This window comes from Pteropus alecto, unplaced genomic scaffold (genome assembly GCF_000325575.1).
Source record: "Pteropus alecto unplaced genomic scaffold, ASM32557v1 scaffold7, whole genome shotgun sequence".
NCBI classification, from domain to species: Eukaryota; Metazoa; Chordata; class Mammalia; order Chiroptera; family Pteropodidae; genus Pteropus; species Pteropus alecto.
In genome coordinates, this window is record NW_006494614.1 from 49,316,523 (window position 1) to 49,333,980 (window position 17,458).

The following is a 17,458-nucleotide window of genomic DNA, read 5'->3' on the forward strand; positions in this document are numbered from 1 at the left end:
GCAGATGGTCTCTCTGCCTGAGTGAAGGAGACCCGCCCACTCATGATGGAACAGAACCCCGAGATGCTACTTCATCACTTGGCCTCAAGTTGTAGGCCCTATTGTGATTTTTAAATATGCCTCAATATTTTTTTTTCCTTGAAATAAAAGGAACTGCTTTATTTTTCCTTGTAGATTCTGTTTTGACATGAAAGCAGATATAACTTCTCAGAGTGAAAACCAAATAGGCTAATGCAAAGGAATGTGCTTTGACAGTTCATATACCCTTTACATAATTTAAACAGTACTTGGTGAAATTCGGGTCACAGCTTCCTCAATTGTAAACTGAGGATGACACCATTTGCTGTTGAGGGCTGTTGTAGGGATTATTCTCTTTTGTTTAATTTCATGAGTGCTAACTCTTAGTGGGCACTGGGGATCTCATGGGGATTATGACGGACACGGTTCTTTCCTGACCTCAAAAAGTTTACAATCCAGCATGGCAGGCAGACAAAATCTCAATCAAATAAATGAGTTAACATAAATGGAAGAAAAGCTTCTAGCATAGTGCCTGGCAGATGGTCAAGATGTAATAAATTATGCCCACATATTCTTATAAGAAAGGAAATGAAGTGTAGTGGCAAGTGTACCAGACTGAAGTCAGAAGATCAGATGTGGATTCTGACTTATGCACCATACCCAATCAAATACATATCTGATAAATGCTAGATGACTTTCACATGATTAGCATCAGAGCTTTCTGACTAAATGCTGGAGGGCTGGGACCTGGGAGGAATCTTTTACAGAACTATGGAGTACACGATCCACAGGGGTCAGATTCTGATTCCCTAATTTCCTTGGGTCTTTGTGGAGTCCTTGGGAGAGTTACTTAATCTCTCTGAACCATACTTCTTCACCCGTAAAATGAGAGAGAGTAATGATGGTCCCCTACAGGGTGACTAGTGATAACTGAAGGAAAGGGTATATGTGAAAAGCTCAACGTAAACTATGCTATATACACAACTGATTGATGAGGCTCTAAGATGTCCTTTATCAGCACAGCTCCTAGTCATCCAGCAGAGAAGCATCTTCCCGAAGAGCAAAATATTTGCTTTTCTAGTAGCAGCTTCAAAATGTGAGTATAAAGCCCTTTCTCTGCTCACCTAGCATGGCATCATCAGCCGAGACCTTCAAAACCCAGTTAGAAACCATTTGTGTTTGTAGCCTGAGCGCCCTTTTGAAAACAGGTGATAATGTCCAATTGTCTTAAAATTCTCATTCCGAGCTTGTAAAGTTCTTTACTGAACTTTATAGGTCCTTGGAAATTAACCAGGTTAGGTCCATGAACACCTTAGTTCTCCTCCTAGGGAAAGTCACACCCATAACACTTCCCCTTTCCTACCCCACCTCTGCTCTGCCTCACTTGTACACATGTCTGCTCTCTAGACTGGAAGCCCCTCTGATGGCAGGCTCCAGCTTTTATTCATCTTGGTTTCCTGGCAGCAGGTGCCAGGGCTGGCATAGCATGAGCTTTCAACAAATATTTGTTGAAAGAACAGATGAATTAAAAAAAAAAAAAAAAGCTTCATGGAAAAGGTGTTAAGTCAGTTGGCTCAACTCTATCTCAGTGCCACATTGCACAAAATTTATTTGGTTAAATATATTCACACAGGGGCTCAGTCTCCTTTGTGCCTAATCTTCCTAGAAATTCATCTTCAATCTCCAACTGAGAACACTATAATTTAAGTGTCTCAGTACTTACACTCTCACATACATCTTCCTTCATGCCAATGCCTATATCGCACCCATTCTCTTTCTGTGACATGAAATCAGGTGGACACATGAGGAAGAGGAGTAAAGGGTAGGGAAAAATGTAAGGTTTGCCTATTGGTTAATCGTGCCTCAAACTGTATACGGGAAAAAGCTGCCCCAGGCTCCTCTCATTAAATGTTAATCATCATATAACCCTGGATGGAGCCTGAGATCTATCATGGCTACGTTTTAATTTGTCTTGACTTATTTTACAATCCTGTTCATTAAAATAGCTGGTAGGGGAAGCTGTGTCTCTTCTCTAAAAGTAGAGACTTACATATAATTTTCCAATAAAATTTCAACTTGGAAAGATGCTCAAAACTGATATGAGTGGAGGATACAGGGGACCCCACTCAAGGATCTGTGGGCTTTCCTGTTGAGCAAGGGACGTATACAAGTGAAGCCATTTTTAAAATTCCAGGGATATGTAAACAGAGTCTTGGCCCCATGTGGCTTCCTGGTAAGTCCTTTAATAAGTTTGTATTTAGCACTTTAAGTGATGACAGGGAAAACTGTTCTATTTTGTTTTAGACCTGAGGTTCTGAGCGTGACTTTAAGAAACAATAGAGGTTCAAATAATTTTAAATGATTCCCGCTAGGATTTTCTGTTTCATCACTAGCTCATCTGAGTTAGTGCAAAACTTGTGGAACTTCTCTGAATTCTTGGTATACTTTAAGTCCAAGCCACAATACACAGCATTCGAGGTAAAAATAAGGAGTAAATGTAGAACCACTGTTGGTGCCACACAAGTAATATCTCATTAAATCCTCACAACAGTCCTGCAGTGGTATTTTCACTCCAGTACTGTAGTTGAGGAAACAGCTTGGAGAGATTAAGTGACTTGCTCAAAGGTTCTTAGCTAGAATGAAAGATGACTATGTTTTACACAGGCTTTTGGTCTGCAAATTGTGGGACCAAGTTCAGGCAAAATCTCAGATATAATCTGACATACTTCACTGACTGTCCATCCATCCATGTGACTGGGACAGGTTATTTCACTGACTGTGAAGTATGTCAGATTATATCTGAGATTTTGCCTAAACTTGGTCCCACAATTCGGCTAAACTACAGGATCTCTGAAATCAGAGTCTGGGTCTCTTTTCTCACTCTGATCCAATGTTTATCATATTAAGAACTTTTTACTTTGTCTGTTTATCTGTTTCTTTAACCTCCATCCATTCATTCACCCATCTATTAGTCCATCTATCTGTCCATCCACCCAACCATCTAATAACTAACCTGCTATCTAGTCACTAGGTCATCTAACTACCAGCCTATCCTTACTAGGCCATCTAACTGCCAGGCTATTCGCCCATCCATCCATCCATCCATCCATCCATCCATGTGACTGGGACAGGTTATTTCATCTTTTTGTGCCTCTATTCCACAAAATAGGGTATAGACACCAACATCTCAGGTTCATGTGAGGCTTAAATGCACCATGCAATGTGCATACTGGACACTCTTTTATAGAGTAAACACACACTATGTGGCAACTATATTATGTTTAGGTGCTGGAAAGATCCAGGAGAAGGGAAGGTTTGAAGATACTGGGGAGAGCAAGGAGGGGATGTGAGTAACTTAGGTGTCTCTCAATGGCTGGAGAGGACTGGATCTGGAGCATAATTGGAGGAACAGGCTTTGTGGGTACCTCGTCTTCTATGGAGAGATATGCAGGCAGAGACCTGTGTTAAGGGACAGGTCAGGATGATGGGAAAGCACATAACCAGTGCCTCACAGTTCGCAGTGAGGTAAGACTCTCTGCTGAGCAAGATGCTGATGAATAGATGTGGAAATTTGAAAGAGCCCTTGGGGAAGGGGAGCAAGAACTCAAAAAGTGCAAGAAGAATTGAAGCTGAAAAGGCCCAGGAGAGTCAAAAGATCATGAGCATGATGTGATTTGGTTTCAGGTGCTCAGAAGCTCAGCTGTAAGACCACAGATGGTGAGTGGTTGTGATGATTCTGGGTTTTGCAAGGTGGATGTGAAAGAAAGGCAGAGACAAGGAAGCTGTGAGTAATGAAGGAAAAGAGCTAGAGGTGAAGGACTATGGGAACAGGGGAAAATGAAGGAGAAGGAGGGTAAGCCAGAAGAGAGCTGAAGCTGGGCAGGAAATGGCCTGGTTCTGGCCAGAGGATCTCCTTTAGGCGGGTTTAGTGATAAAAGAGAAAAAGAGGAGGAAGACTTAGAGGACCAGTTTTTGTGGTCAGAAATGCGCTAGCCATTCTGCAGACAGGAAAACGAGGGCCCAGAGAAAGGACGTGTCTTATTCTTTGCTGCACAGTGACACGCGTGTCACTACTTGAGCAAGAACTTGATGGTTGCCTTAGAAAATAGTCATGTAAGGAGCCAGGTAGAAAACGGGCTAAAAATGGGGCCTTACCACACTCTGGTTCCTCCTCTGTGCCTCTGCACATGCTGTTTCCATGGCCTAGGTTCTCCTTAAACCCAATCTTCACATGTTCTACTCTAAAGGTGCTTTGAGTTCTTACTCCAGTGCCACCTCCTCCTTGAACCCTTCTTCCAGTGCTCCTGCTGGAAGGGGTTTCACTTTCTTCATTCCCAAAGCACTTTATGTGGACCTTTCTTTATCAGGGCTATTAGTCTGTGTTGTCTCCAGAACCCTGCCATCATCAGATTAATCTCTGAATTCCACAATGAATCTTACATAGGAGATGGATCATTTGACTGCATCTACATACTGCCAGATTCCAGCGGTACGAGGCAGGGTGCTCTACATAACTGTTCAAGGTTCTATAATTTTGCACAGAACAGAGGCTTGGATTTAGGCAAGCTGGATGTAAGAGCCTGCTCCGCCACTTCCCAGTTATGGGAAACAAATATTTCTCACCTCTGACCTTTATCTTTGTCATTTATAAAATGACAATATTGATACCTGTCTACTAGAATCTTAAAATTGATTAAAAAATGAATTCGGTACCTACTATATGTCACATTCCCCTAGACTGGGGATTCAGAAATTATATCAAATGATTCCTATCCTCAAGCGACTCAAATCTACCTATGCGGAAATGAGCACAAAGCTGGCCAGCAATGCCTGGCACATAGTAAACTAATTACAAGTTAACTTTCTTTCCCACAGGGCAGATATCCCTATATTTTGAACAAATTGGTTCAAATATCACACCCACTCTCCCTCTCTCTCTTACTAAATTGGGCAGACGTTGTTTTAGTCTCAGCGCAGGTTTCAGGAAGAAGCCAGAAGGGGAGGAAGGTACAGGAAAGGAGCCTCTAACTTCCTTACGGTAATTAGTCTCCTTTTGACATTGAGGCCAAACCCAAGCCACTCTCTCGTGCTTTTCAACTTCTATCCCTATCACCCAGGAGCCAGAGCTGCTCCAAGCCCCGGCTCTGTCCTACAGACAGAGACAGCAGCCAGCTAATGAGCCTTGGGAACCATATGGCCTTTCACCTCACTCAAGGAGCTCGGAAAGCTTTCAAACCAAGCAGAAAAGTAGATTCCAGTATCTTGGTTCATAGCAGTCGCCACACCTATTCCCCCAGGACTAGAATTTCAAGCTTTTTGAAGCACCTATCACAAGAAGTAGTAGGTCACTGCTATTTACCTTAATTGGAGAGTACTGGGCTTGCTGATTAGAGGTGTTCACACCTGGCTTGGAGGAGGCCTCCAAATAGAGTCTGACTTTGCTGAAGTATGACAAGCAATGAAAGGGCTGGTGAGCAGAGAAGCCAAAGCACGTGACTGGGATGTGTGTTTTTAGCCAGGGCTGGAACACTATCCGAACTCCACTGAAAGAGCCCAGTTGGGTAAACCGAAAAGACAGCTGGTGTTGAATGCTCTTCCCAAAGACCTCCAGCCCCGATATCCCTTGTGAAAGGCCCACCTCTCCAGTCACGTGCTTATCCATCTAATCTTCTCTCGGACATCTCCACCTAGATGTTCCCTAGGCACCTCGAACTGCATGCCAATATTACAGTAAGCTTTCTAAAACCAAACCTGACTGTGCCACCTCTCTGCTTAAAATCTTTCAGTGGCTCCCAATGACAGCTAATCTCTTTCAAGGCCATTCATGATATGATGCATGCTAACTTTCCTCACTGCTTCCCCTTCTCACTACTACCACAAATATCCTAAGCTAAGCCACTCGAAACTAATGGTCTTTCCTAGAAAATGGCTAGATCTGTCCATTCCATCTTTGCTGCAAACCTTGGCTTCTACAATGGGCTGCTGCAAGGTGCTTGCCTCCTCCTTCTATCTCTGCCCATTCAAATCTAACCTCTATCACCCACCTTAAATTCCACTTCCTCCAAGAAGCCCCCCTGGGTGCCCCAGAAGGCAATTTCTCTTTTCCTTGACTGCTGGTAGTATTGCTGGGTACACTGTTGGACATGATCCAATTTACACGGTTCCTGGAAGTGATACCAAATGAAGTGGTACTTTATAAACTTGATACCTGATTCAGACAGTATCAGTATAAACCCTGGTAATAGTTAATGACAGAGTTATGGAGGAGATGAACATGGGCTCTGAAGCCAGAGGAAGCTGGATTTGAATCCTTGTTTTTCCAGAGTGTTTTTGGGCAAGTCACTCAAACTCCCTGAACCCTGGTTTCCTGGTAATAACATCATTTGTAATGTCAAAGCTTTCTGTATTTGTTGTTTGAATAAATCATGAAGCACATACATGAAGGAGCTCTGTAAAATTTCCATTCAAAGAATAGTTATTATCTTAAAATTACAAGTTATCATACCAGCAGTTTGATTCGGGCATACAACCAGGGATTTTGTGTAAGATACCAGCTTGGGCATCCAAACGGAAACCTGATTCTGAAGCCCAATTTCAGAAGGGCTTACATTTGTATATTGAAGAACTCCAGTTCTCACAGAAAATGTTCCAGAGCTGTCAGGAAGAAATTCTACTAAATTACAAAGCTGCTAACTCCTGGTTTATCAACCTTTAACTCTGGTAGTGTTTAGTAGTATGCCTGTCTACGCCTAATTTCTGTCTTTAATTAAATGTTAGGGACTGACCATTTCATTGTGTTTAAACCTCCATACTACTTCCCAGACAAGTGGTGGGCTCTTCTTTGCCTCCTTCCTTTGCCTTCTCTGTCTCACTGTCAATCTCTCAGATATTTATTATTCTAAACTTTGATTTAAGGCAAGCACTTGCTATTGGGAAGGGGTACAGGAAATGTCAAGTCTCAACGGATATTATTCCTTGGGTGAAATTCTAACCTCGAGTTTCCCTTCTCAACATACCTATACAGAAATAGCCCAGTCTGATCATTTCCTTTTGATGTTTAATGGGATGTCAGTGCTGTGTTTTCTGGGCTGAGAAGCTAATGCTTCTCAGAGAGGGAACAATTCCGGCTACGCCAATGAGACTCGTAACAGGGGAGAATGTTCAACGCTGAATCTAATTTTCTCTCCCATCCATGAACGTAAGACAATTTATCTGGCATTAAAGCATCTCACTCAGTCTTTCTGTCATTAATAAGAATTAAATTCTGTTCCCTCAAATTTAAATGTAATTATATTTTGCCTTGTAAATAAAATTGAATTACCATTTTCAAAATTTAGCACTAATACAACTGCTATGTTTAGAGCTTTAATTTTTTTTTAACCCTGTTGCTACTTTCAGCTTATTCTTTTTAAGGCATTGGGCTTATTTTTCTGTCAATTGTGACTTAATTAGATAACAGAGCTTTTCTGCTCCCTATCCGTTTTATCATTATTGTTATTAATTACGCTTTGCGAGTTGCTTTTCTTTTTGGTAGGAGAGAAGAGTAATAGAGAAGAAGTTGGAAGCTCAGAGAATCTGAGCTTGAATTCTAGAAGGTGTCCTAAGTGAAGATAGAACCTAGGCCAGGTTGAGCAGAGTTAGCTAAAGAAAGGGTCCTGATGTGGAGTCTGAAAGGGTAATCTACACCGTGCATTAAAATTTTTTTAATCCAAGGTTTCCAGTGAGGCATTCAGTAGACTCTATGATTTGAACCCTGCCCACCTTTCTGGCCTTACTTCCTCCACCTATCCCCGTGGCTCCTATTCTCCAGTCAGACTCAGGTAGGACTTGACCATCAGAAGACACTCCTGCACAGCTCTGTACTCCTGCACATATGCTGTTCTGTCTGCCTGGACTGTTCCTCTCCTTTGCCACCAGGGAGGCTCCTTCTGTCCCCTCTCAAGGTCTAGCTCACAAGTCTCCTCCTTGGGGAAGACTGTCCCAGGTTCCTGTCACACCCTTCTCTTAGCTGAGCTCACTGCTCCTGCCCTTGTGCTTACAAACCCCACTGAATGCACAGCAGTCAGAACTCTTATCATGTCACATAACTACATGTTGCTTCCTGCATGGACTGTAGCTTTCTGGTCCTCAGTGCCTGGAACAGTGCCCGAAACACAGGAGGCCCGAAAGGTTTATGAGTAAATGAAGTAGTAGGTGTGTATGTCAGGGTGGGGGTGCAGGTATGGAGCTGTGCTGGGTGCTCTCTCTGTGGATGCTGTGCTCTGCTTTGGAATAGAGCTCAGGAAGCTCATTATCCTAAGAGGAGGGTGATGTAAATGCTATGTGGCCCTCGCACAGTTGTTTGGGAATAAATGTGCCAGCACATTAGTGACTCTTTCATCTAGATGTCGTGACCAGTGTTGGGGGCTGGGGAAGGGGTGGCAGAGTCTCAGAAACCACAAAGAAACCAAGACTCTAAGCTAGTTGTTCAAGGTCACGTAGACTCAAATCTGAGTCTGGCTCTAAACCTTCACTATGGAAACTGCCCTGCAACTTAAAATTTGTTAGAGTCTAAAGATTATTTGACTAATTAAATGTAGTTACGCATTCTAAAAATATACACTAATATTTTATTATTGAGTGCTTACTGAATACTAGCCACCATGCTAGGCATTTTATACATACATATTAAAGCTAATTTGAAAAACAATAATGCAAGGCAGGTATCATTAGCCATATTCTCTAGATAAGCTGAGTCTTGAAAAGGTCTGGCTTGGTACCACTCCAAATCCAGTGCATTCTCACTGACTGTACATGCTACCTCCAATCCCATCCCACTGAATCTCTAAAACATCTCCACCTGTTATTCCATGAAACTCAATTGCAGTAAAATGATAAGAATCATAAACCACCAGCATGAGCATTTTATAGGCAGAATCTCTGCCATGTACTGCTTCTATGAGCCAGCGACCCAAAGGAATAAAATGTAGTGAGCGGGCCCTCTCAAATAAAAGTCGTTTATGGAAGACAAGATTGCAGAGAGCTCACAGAGCAGTGGAAATGAGAAATGAATTTATGAGGCTGAGGACAGAGGCTACTGGGCTGGGATGAAGGAGAAGGAAGATCTGAGGGAAAGCTAATGGAGGGCAAATGATGAGTCTAAAGGATCATATTTAAAATAGCATCCTGGAAAATGCCACAGAGCCTGAAATCGTCTTTAGACGTCATTCGGTTCTGACAAAAAGGTAGGCTTTTCCAATTTTAAAGACCATCTCAAAGAGGTTAAATTCTTTCTCTTTTCTGAGGTAGCTCCAAGCCAAGAGAATGAAGAGCCAACAAAAGCACTTGGGGAGGGGATAAGGGGAAGCCGTTCTGCTCAGCAGTGCTGCCAAGCATGCCCACTTTATGCAAAAGCTGATGAGGCGTCCAGCCCAGCAGGGCTGCTCTCTGGGGAAGATGGCTTGAAGGAGGTGAAATGATGCCAGCTCTTATCCAGGAGGGGTTCTAGATGGCTGGCACCGCACATGAAACTAACATGAGTTAGTTTAGGAAAGTGACAGAGAAGGAGCCCAGGGGTTTGGTTTTAGCCCTGCAGAGTGTATTAGGGAGCAGGGTGGGGATGGAGGTGGGGAAATACTGAGAATAAAGATTAGACTGTCTGGTAGTATGCTGGGATCTTCCTGGGCAGAGCCTTTAGCTGTTGCCCCTCCCTCCCCTTTGACCGTCACTGGGTAAGTCATTCATTCAGTAATCACTGAGAACCTAATGTGTGTCAGGCCCTGTCCTAGAGATATTAGTAGACCCTGACCTTATGGAGTTCAGAGTTTGGCAAGAGACAGGCACAGTTACAATCTATTACTCAGTTTACTGCACAGCCGAGGAAGGGCCCTGGAGCCAGATCTGCCACTTACTAAAGGGGGATGCCGGCAAGGAATTTAACTTTTCTGAGCTTCAATTTCCTCTGCTGGAAAATGGAACTAGTAATAATTCTTTCACAGGCTCTTATGAGCCTTAACTAAGATAATGGCTATAAAGCACTTAGTTCAGTACCTGGTACATGGTAAGCACTAAGAAATAGATGACTTTAGTTAATGCTCCATCCTGTGGCTTGTCGGAAAGAAAGACGAGATTACTGACAAGGAAATCTCTTTGGATGGAAAGTGGGCTTTAGGCAAGAGCTGAGGACTTAGAAAAAATGGGCCCGGATTTAATTCAAACTCTGCCACTGATTAGCTGTTACTTTGAAGTCATTTCCCCGTCTCCAACGCTTTCCCATCTGTAAAACAACAGCAGTAGCATCATCTCCACCACCATCATTATCACCACCATCACTACCACCACCACCACCACCACCAAACCTACCCCGCCATCACCGCCATCACCACTACCCACAAAAGACTGAGAAAGTGAAGTCCCACTGGGCCCAGAGTAGAGGACTGAGGTGTGCTGGGGACAGGGGATGGGCTATATAACCCATGCTTTTCCAGGATATAGGAATCTGTTTAGTTGTCTTGTGTGGTTTGTCAGGAAGGAAGACCACATTATTGAGGCTGGATTTAAGCAGGGATTTCTGAGATGAGATTGCAAGCCAAGATGCTGGGAGCCCAGGGGCCTTAGTAAACACTTGCATAAAACCTGACTTCACTGTTTCCACAAACCTAACCAAAGTGCTGGGGAATTTATCAGCTCATATTTCATTACAGGCTGGTTGTTGAGTGCAGGGCATGTTGATTTAAACTGCTCTCATTAAGTCCTGTTCTCCATGCCAAACAGAGAGACACTCATCTCAGGGAGGAGTTACTCTTCCTTCCTAGGAGGGCCAGACTGTGGGGACCCATTTCTGTCAATCCCAAAACCCACAGTCAGTCCTGATGGTGCAAGAATCACTTTGGATATGTCCGCTGGCCTGCAGCTCGGGATGGTAAGGCTCTGGGAGGTGTCTGAGCCAGCCCTGCCATGCCATGACTAAAGCTCTCATTTCCTGGGTGTCTGAGTTGTGTCAGACACTGGCTAACCACTTTGCCTTTATTTTCTCACTGAATCCTTACAAAAGTCCCATAGATAGTTTTACCTAAAAGGAAACCAAGGGTCAGAGAAGTTAAGCAACTTGCCAAAGCCATTCAAATAGTGGGGAGGTCTACTGAAACAAAGTCTAGTGTCTTTTCTACTACCCTGCAGTTAACACCCTGACCATGATGAGTCCCTCAGGTATGGTGGCATGCCCTCAATAAAGCATCTCTTGCTTAGCTTCATGGCCAAAACTCAACAGTGAGTTTTACTTCCACTGAGTGAAAGTGCCCTTGGTAGAGAGGTAGAGGAGCCCTTGGTAGAGAGGTAAAGACATGAAGTGCTCACTCTGTGCAGCCACTGTACGTGGACATACATTATATAATTTAATGATCACATGACCCTTTGAGGTAGGCACTATTATCACCTCCATTTTTTCAGATAAAGAAACCGAAGTCAAGAAAAGTCAAGTACTGTGCCAAGGTCACATAGTTAGCATGTGGCGAAACCAGATAGAGCCCAGGCAAGTACTGCCTACACAGTAGGAAATGTGGAGAGAAAGCCACTATCGAAGTGCTTTCACTAGCTTTCAGACTCGCTTCTGGAGGGGAGGTGACAGCTGAGGAGAAACTGGCTTGTGTGTGTCTGTGTGTATGAGGGGATGGGGGCAGCACAGAATGCTGGGAAGGAGGCTAGGCAAGGGCACATCATGTCATGCACCAGCATCTGCATTACTTAAGCAAGTTGATGCAAATCCTCAAGCCTCCATGTGAATGGGGACAGTGCCATATCTGTCACACTGTCTCAAGGGGCCATTGTTGCGGGAGGTGTGTGTATGCGAAATAAGTTTATATGCTGTGAGGCACCTGACAAACACAAATTGTTATTACTTTTGCAAGAGAAGGCGGTGATTTTGAAGCCATCTTTTAAATTCCTGGCCTTGTTTTAATCAGTTATAGGTTAGAGATTTAAAAACTATAATCGACATTTTTTTCAAAAGGGCATATCTCATCTTGCTTGTATTAAATGTCTTTGTTAATACTAAGGGCTCTCACCAATGGATATTTTAATCAAAATCATAACAATAGCTAACTTTTGCTGAGCCTATATCATGGGCTAAGTAGTATACTTTTTTGCATTATCTTAAATAATTCTCCAAATAATAACTCCAGAAGGTAGGCACTATTATTATCTCTATTTTACAGTTTAGAGAGGTGAAGTGACATGCCTAAATTTATAACTAGTAAGTAGCAGGGCCAATGTTTGAATCCAGGTCTGTCAGATTCAGGGACTCTTTTCATCCCATGGAGGCTCTCTGCCCTCACACATGAGGCCACATACATGTTTGATACCCATTATGGGGAGTGGTGTGCACGGAGTTGAGGAAGATGAGCTCTCACAATTTTATTCAAAGTCCATTCCAAAAGTTCTGTTGTCTCCTTTTACAGGACCCAAAGTTACACCTGCTTCTGTCAGAGGCTGTGCAGACTCATCAAGGATTAACAACGCACGGACGGTTATATACCTATCCTAAATTAGCTTTGTGGCCATATAATGAACAATATAACCCAGTGTAGCTTTAAGAGGACCATTTATTATATTGCTATAAACAGAGCTATATAAAAAGAATTATTCCTAAGACTCTGCGTATCTATGTTTGCAATCATGTCTTTACACGAGCGTTGCAAAAAAGGATAAAAGTCCAATTTAGATTGCAGAATGAACATCAATTGATTGAGCATCAATTCTCCATTCAACAGGGAAAGGTAATTTCAAGTATTCCAAAGGCACAAATGTGGTATGGATCTCATTTTCGCCAAGGATCTCAACTATGCTTCCTGATGGCAAGCAGGACTGTTAACACACAACACAATGAGCTAATCTGAGCTTCACTTTGTTTAAACAGTGTGATGTCATGGGAAAAGTAAAAGAGGAATGATAATGCCTTTCTCATAGGTTTTTGTTGTTGTTGTGGATTTAAATAGTGGACACTGTTTAAATGAGATATTAGAAGTGAACATACCTACTATATACCAATACTGTGCTAGCTGATTCAAATATGTTCTCATTTAATTCTCCTCTTGAAAGGGTCTATGAATCATAAAGTGCTTGTAAACAGAAGGTGCCACTATAATTATCCTTTGAACTTTATATGTATAAACCCTGTTGTGGACCAAATATTGCAATCAAGAACACATTCAATCATGTGTTCGTTCGTCCGTCCGTCCATCCATCCATCCATCCATCCATCCATCCATCCATCCATCCTTTCATTCGTTAGTATTTACTGAGAAGCTGCTGTGGGCCAGACCTATTCTGATCATGGAATGGAATGGTAAATAAGACATGCTTGCTTACCTCATGGAACAGTCTCGTAGAGGATCTGGCCAGAAAGGCAGGTGGGGGTCAGATCACAGACAACTCTAAATACCATACTGAGTTTGGACTTCATTTTGATTAATGGGTAAAACCAAAGCTCCATCCCTGCAGATCTCATCTGGACACACTGTTCCCTATGGCCTTGCCTCTAGGGATGGCCATCACAGTGAGAGCGGTGAGATTTCGGTGAAATAAAACTGTTACTATAATTAACATGGTTAAGAGGCAATGTTTTGACTTTCAGGGCCGTCACTATGAAAGGAATGGTGTGAAGATATGATTTTTGAATCCTGTGTCTATCTAAAAGTAGAGGTATTGAAGGCTAGAGTTCAGGGGAACAAAAAGCATTCAGAGACATGGGGAACCCACTGATATACGACTGAGAACTGGGCCAGGCACTGACCAGGACTGAAAGGTGAACACGTTAACAGGGAATACTCCTCCCTCCACCCATGCTGTGCTCTTCTTCTCCCCACATTTACCAATAGAACAGTCGTGTCCAGTCCAGCTTGGGTCACAGCTGCAAAGCCCGGTGTCTGGGAGGAAGGTTCCATGGCCCGAACACTGGTCCAAGCACGTGGCCCTGGGTGACTCGCAGTTGGTGCCTCCCCATCCCACAGAGCAGTGGCACTCGCCTCGTACGCAGACACCCCGGCCAGAACATGTGGGGTCCATGCAGTCCACTGTGACATGGAAGAAAGAGAACACAAGTACGTATCTGACCAGCAAAGGTGAGGCTACTTTAAGTAAACCACGATACCCTGTAGTGGAGCGGAGGGGCTTCCCATACCCTGGTAGAAGGACACAGATCTGTGGAGAGGCCACTTGGTATACTGAAGAGCAATAACTCTAGCAAATGGTAGACCTGGGATTCTGACTCTACCCCATCCTTGACTGTTTACCTCTCTCAATCTGGGTTTCCTTGCCTGTAAAATGTGAATACAAATTTCTACCTCTTGGTTTGAGGGATGGACAGAGGAAGAAATATGTATCAACCATTCACATAGCACCCAGTGCCTATTATGTCTGTAACAACTGCAATAATAGAGGACAAGACTTTGTTTTGTTTACTTCTGTATCTCTACCTTGTAACAGTGCCTAGCATATAGGAGGTACTCAAATATCACTGTAGAAAAAACTATTAATGTTTACCACTTCATAATGCAGTTTTATTTATGTGAACATGGGACTAAAACAGACTTCTTAATTTAAATGAGAATTTATTTTGCATTTAAGTTCCAATAGATTTTATCAACTTCCTAAAATTCTTGTGATTGATATGAACTTACAAACCTCACTTTTTAGGCAAACATTTCAATGACTATTCAAAATTATATGGGGGTGGCTTTGCACAGCTTCTCTTCATGTGGTAAGTGAACCAACCATATAGCCAAGCAACCCCTGCAGGGCTTCTAGGGCCCAAGGTCAAAGTGATCTCAAGAGACCACTCAGAAAGAGGGAAAGAATCATAAGATTGTTAGGTTACCTACTCTCTGCTTGCACTATAGGAAGTGCTTTACATACCTCAACAGATTCAGTTTTCTCAATAACCCAGTGAGGTAAGATGAGGGAACTAAGGCTCAGACAGCTAAATAATTTATGTCAGATCATACAGCTAGCCCCTGTCAGAAGGTAGAACTGTCTAATTCTGAATCCAATGATAGTTCTGTTACTTGGGCTGATTTTTTTTTTTTTTTTTAAATTAAAGCCTTAGCTACAGAACTACACAAAATTAACAGAGACCTCTAATCTTCCATAAAGCACTGCACAGGAAAAGTGGAACTTATCACAAGGCTCCAGTTCACATGGAAAGTGCAAAAGGCAGCAGAGAGAAGACAGAATTGGCACAGGGGTTGGTCCCTGTTCTCTGCTCAACCAAAAAGTTATTGGATCAGTCTCGTACTTTAGGGAGATAGGGGATTCCATTTATCTTGCAATTGTATGGGGAGAGTGGTGTCCTGGTGGGGTAGGGAAAACAGTGTTGATGGAGCTGCAATGCGTATAGTCAGTTTCTGCCCTATGCTGCAGAGGAAAGAGCTTAGCATTTGACCTCTGAGATCCGAGGTTCAAGGGTCACAGGGCAAAATGTACTGGTTCTATGACCACGGACAAGTTATGTACCTGCTCTGAGCTTTCATCTACAAAGCAGGTATGGTAAAATTACCTATCAGGTTGCTATGAGGACCAAATGACACTGAAGTTATTTGAAAGGGCTGTATAAGCTGTAAATTGTTGGAAAGTAGTTATTTTTCTATCTTATCAGGACATTCAGTAGCATGACTTGGGCAAACTGTGGTCAGAGCTCATTTATAATTCAGACATGCTTTTGCTTTATTTATCCATTAAATTTTATAACCCAGTATATTTGACTTTTGCATAAAAGGCTGGGAAGCCAGCTTGGGTATATTAGAGTTACAGACACAAATGGGCAGAGACTTTACAAATGGCAACATTCTGGGAACAGGCTGTTTATTTTGAGGGCCTGCTTATTAAGAAAGCTCTTTAACTATTTAAGTTTTTAAAGAAATTCAACTTAAAATGACATAAATGATAAATAAGATCAGATGTCAGGAGCAACCACTTGCTAAAAATATAATAATGATAACAGAACGGCAACCGTAATAATGAATATTAATTTAGTCCCTGTCCTGTGCCATACTTTGCTACTAAACCTTTTACATACATTATTTCATTTAACCCTAACAACAACCCCTTAAGGGAGATAAAGATTACTTTGCAGATGAGGAAACTGAAGCACAGAGAGGTTAAATAACTTGCCCAAGATCACATAGTGGTAATTCAAATTTGAATCACTCTTAAAAAAATCCTTGTATAGATTTCTTGTTATTTCCTCTATAATCTTACTGGTTCAAAAATAGGCATACATATATGTAGACATAAGCACAAGAAATGGTTAAAAAATAAAAAGAAAACCATGGAAAGAAATAGGGCAAAGTGGAGTTAATAAAGCCAAATGAAAGCAAAGAATCTCCTCCCCTGCAGTCTCCAGATACCATTTAATAATGGTTCAAGCATGACCTGTTGGAGTGCCTGGTAATTAAAAATAATAAAAATAATAATAGTGATAAATTTTCATGACTGACCTCAGATCTCAGAAGGATTATTCCAGCCCATTAGGTTACTGTGATAATTCCCTAGATTCAGAGAGTTTTCCAATTTGACAGGATATGAGTCAGCAATTTCTATCCCAAGGCCTATAAAGGTATTTCCCGTTCTGTGAATGCCTGACCCCAGCTCTGGGTTGAAGCTGTCTCTGAGGTGGCCTCCAGGTTGAATCTATAAATCTGCACCATTAGTGAGCAAGCTGAGAGGATGCCAAGTTTAGCAAGGGGCCCTTGGCATCACAGTCCTGTTCTTCCTCAAACACAATAATTCTGACAGGGACCCAGGAACTAGCAGGGTAAATCCCACACTCTCAGAAGATGGTTCAGTCAGGGAAAGGTCAAAAGGAATTGATAGAGAGACTACCTCCAGGCAATTCATCATCAATTGATCATCACTTCCGAAGGTCAATTTGGTAAAGTGAGTAGAGGCTGTTTTTAAGAGGACTATATCGTGAGGGAAGGTGGCTTAGGAAACTTAAGCTGAACTGGCTGAGATTCCTGCCTGGAGGGCATTACCCCTGCTGATCCTAAACTTAGGGCCATTATCTATGCCACAGTGACACTGCTAGAGATCTTATGTAGATCTTAGGTGGATCAGCCCTCCCTTTCTGGGGCCTCTGGGGTGAGAGCAACCCTAGGCCAGAATTAACATGGTGTCTTTCCATCATACTGGGATAATTTCCCACATGATATTGATTTCTCAGGGAACTGCGTAATATGGGAAGGATCGGCTGGCCCAGGGTCGCGAAGCTCTGTGCTGAAGGAGTACTGGAGATCTTGGTGGGGAGGTGGGCTAAACTTCGTGTAGACAGTTTATCTGTTTTTTTTGTTAGAAGAGGTGCCAAATGGTTATATTTTTTCCACTGAAGAGCTTGCCATTTAAGCCAAAGATTCTGGCAGAAGCTTAGCCCATTAATGAAATGATGAGGCCTGCATGGCCATCCTATAAA

The 17,458-nt window shown here is 42.6% G+C and overlaps 1 protein-coding gene across 8 annotated transcripts in view; it reads right to left on the reverse strand.

The window, feature by feature from the left end:
* The window catches only part of TENM4 (teneurin transmembrane protein 4), a 691,021-nt gene that overhangs the window by 113,898 nt on the left and 559,665 nt on the right, over nt 1–17,458 (reverse strand). For all 8 annotated transcript variants that reach the window (XM_025042569.1, XM_015600544.2, XM_015600547.2 and 5 more), the window contains one exon: nt 13,866–14,066. In XM_025042569.1, coding sequence (XP_024898337.1) covers nt 13,866–14,066 — 201 coding nt within the window. The remainder of the gene's footprint in view (nt 1–13,865; nt 14,067–17,458) is intronic.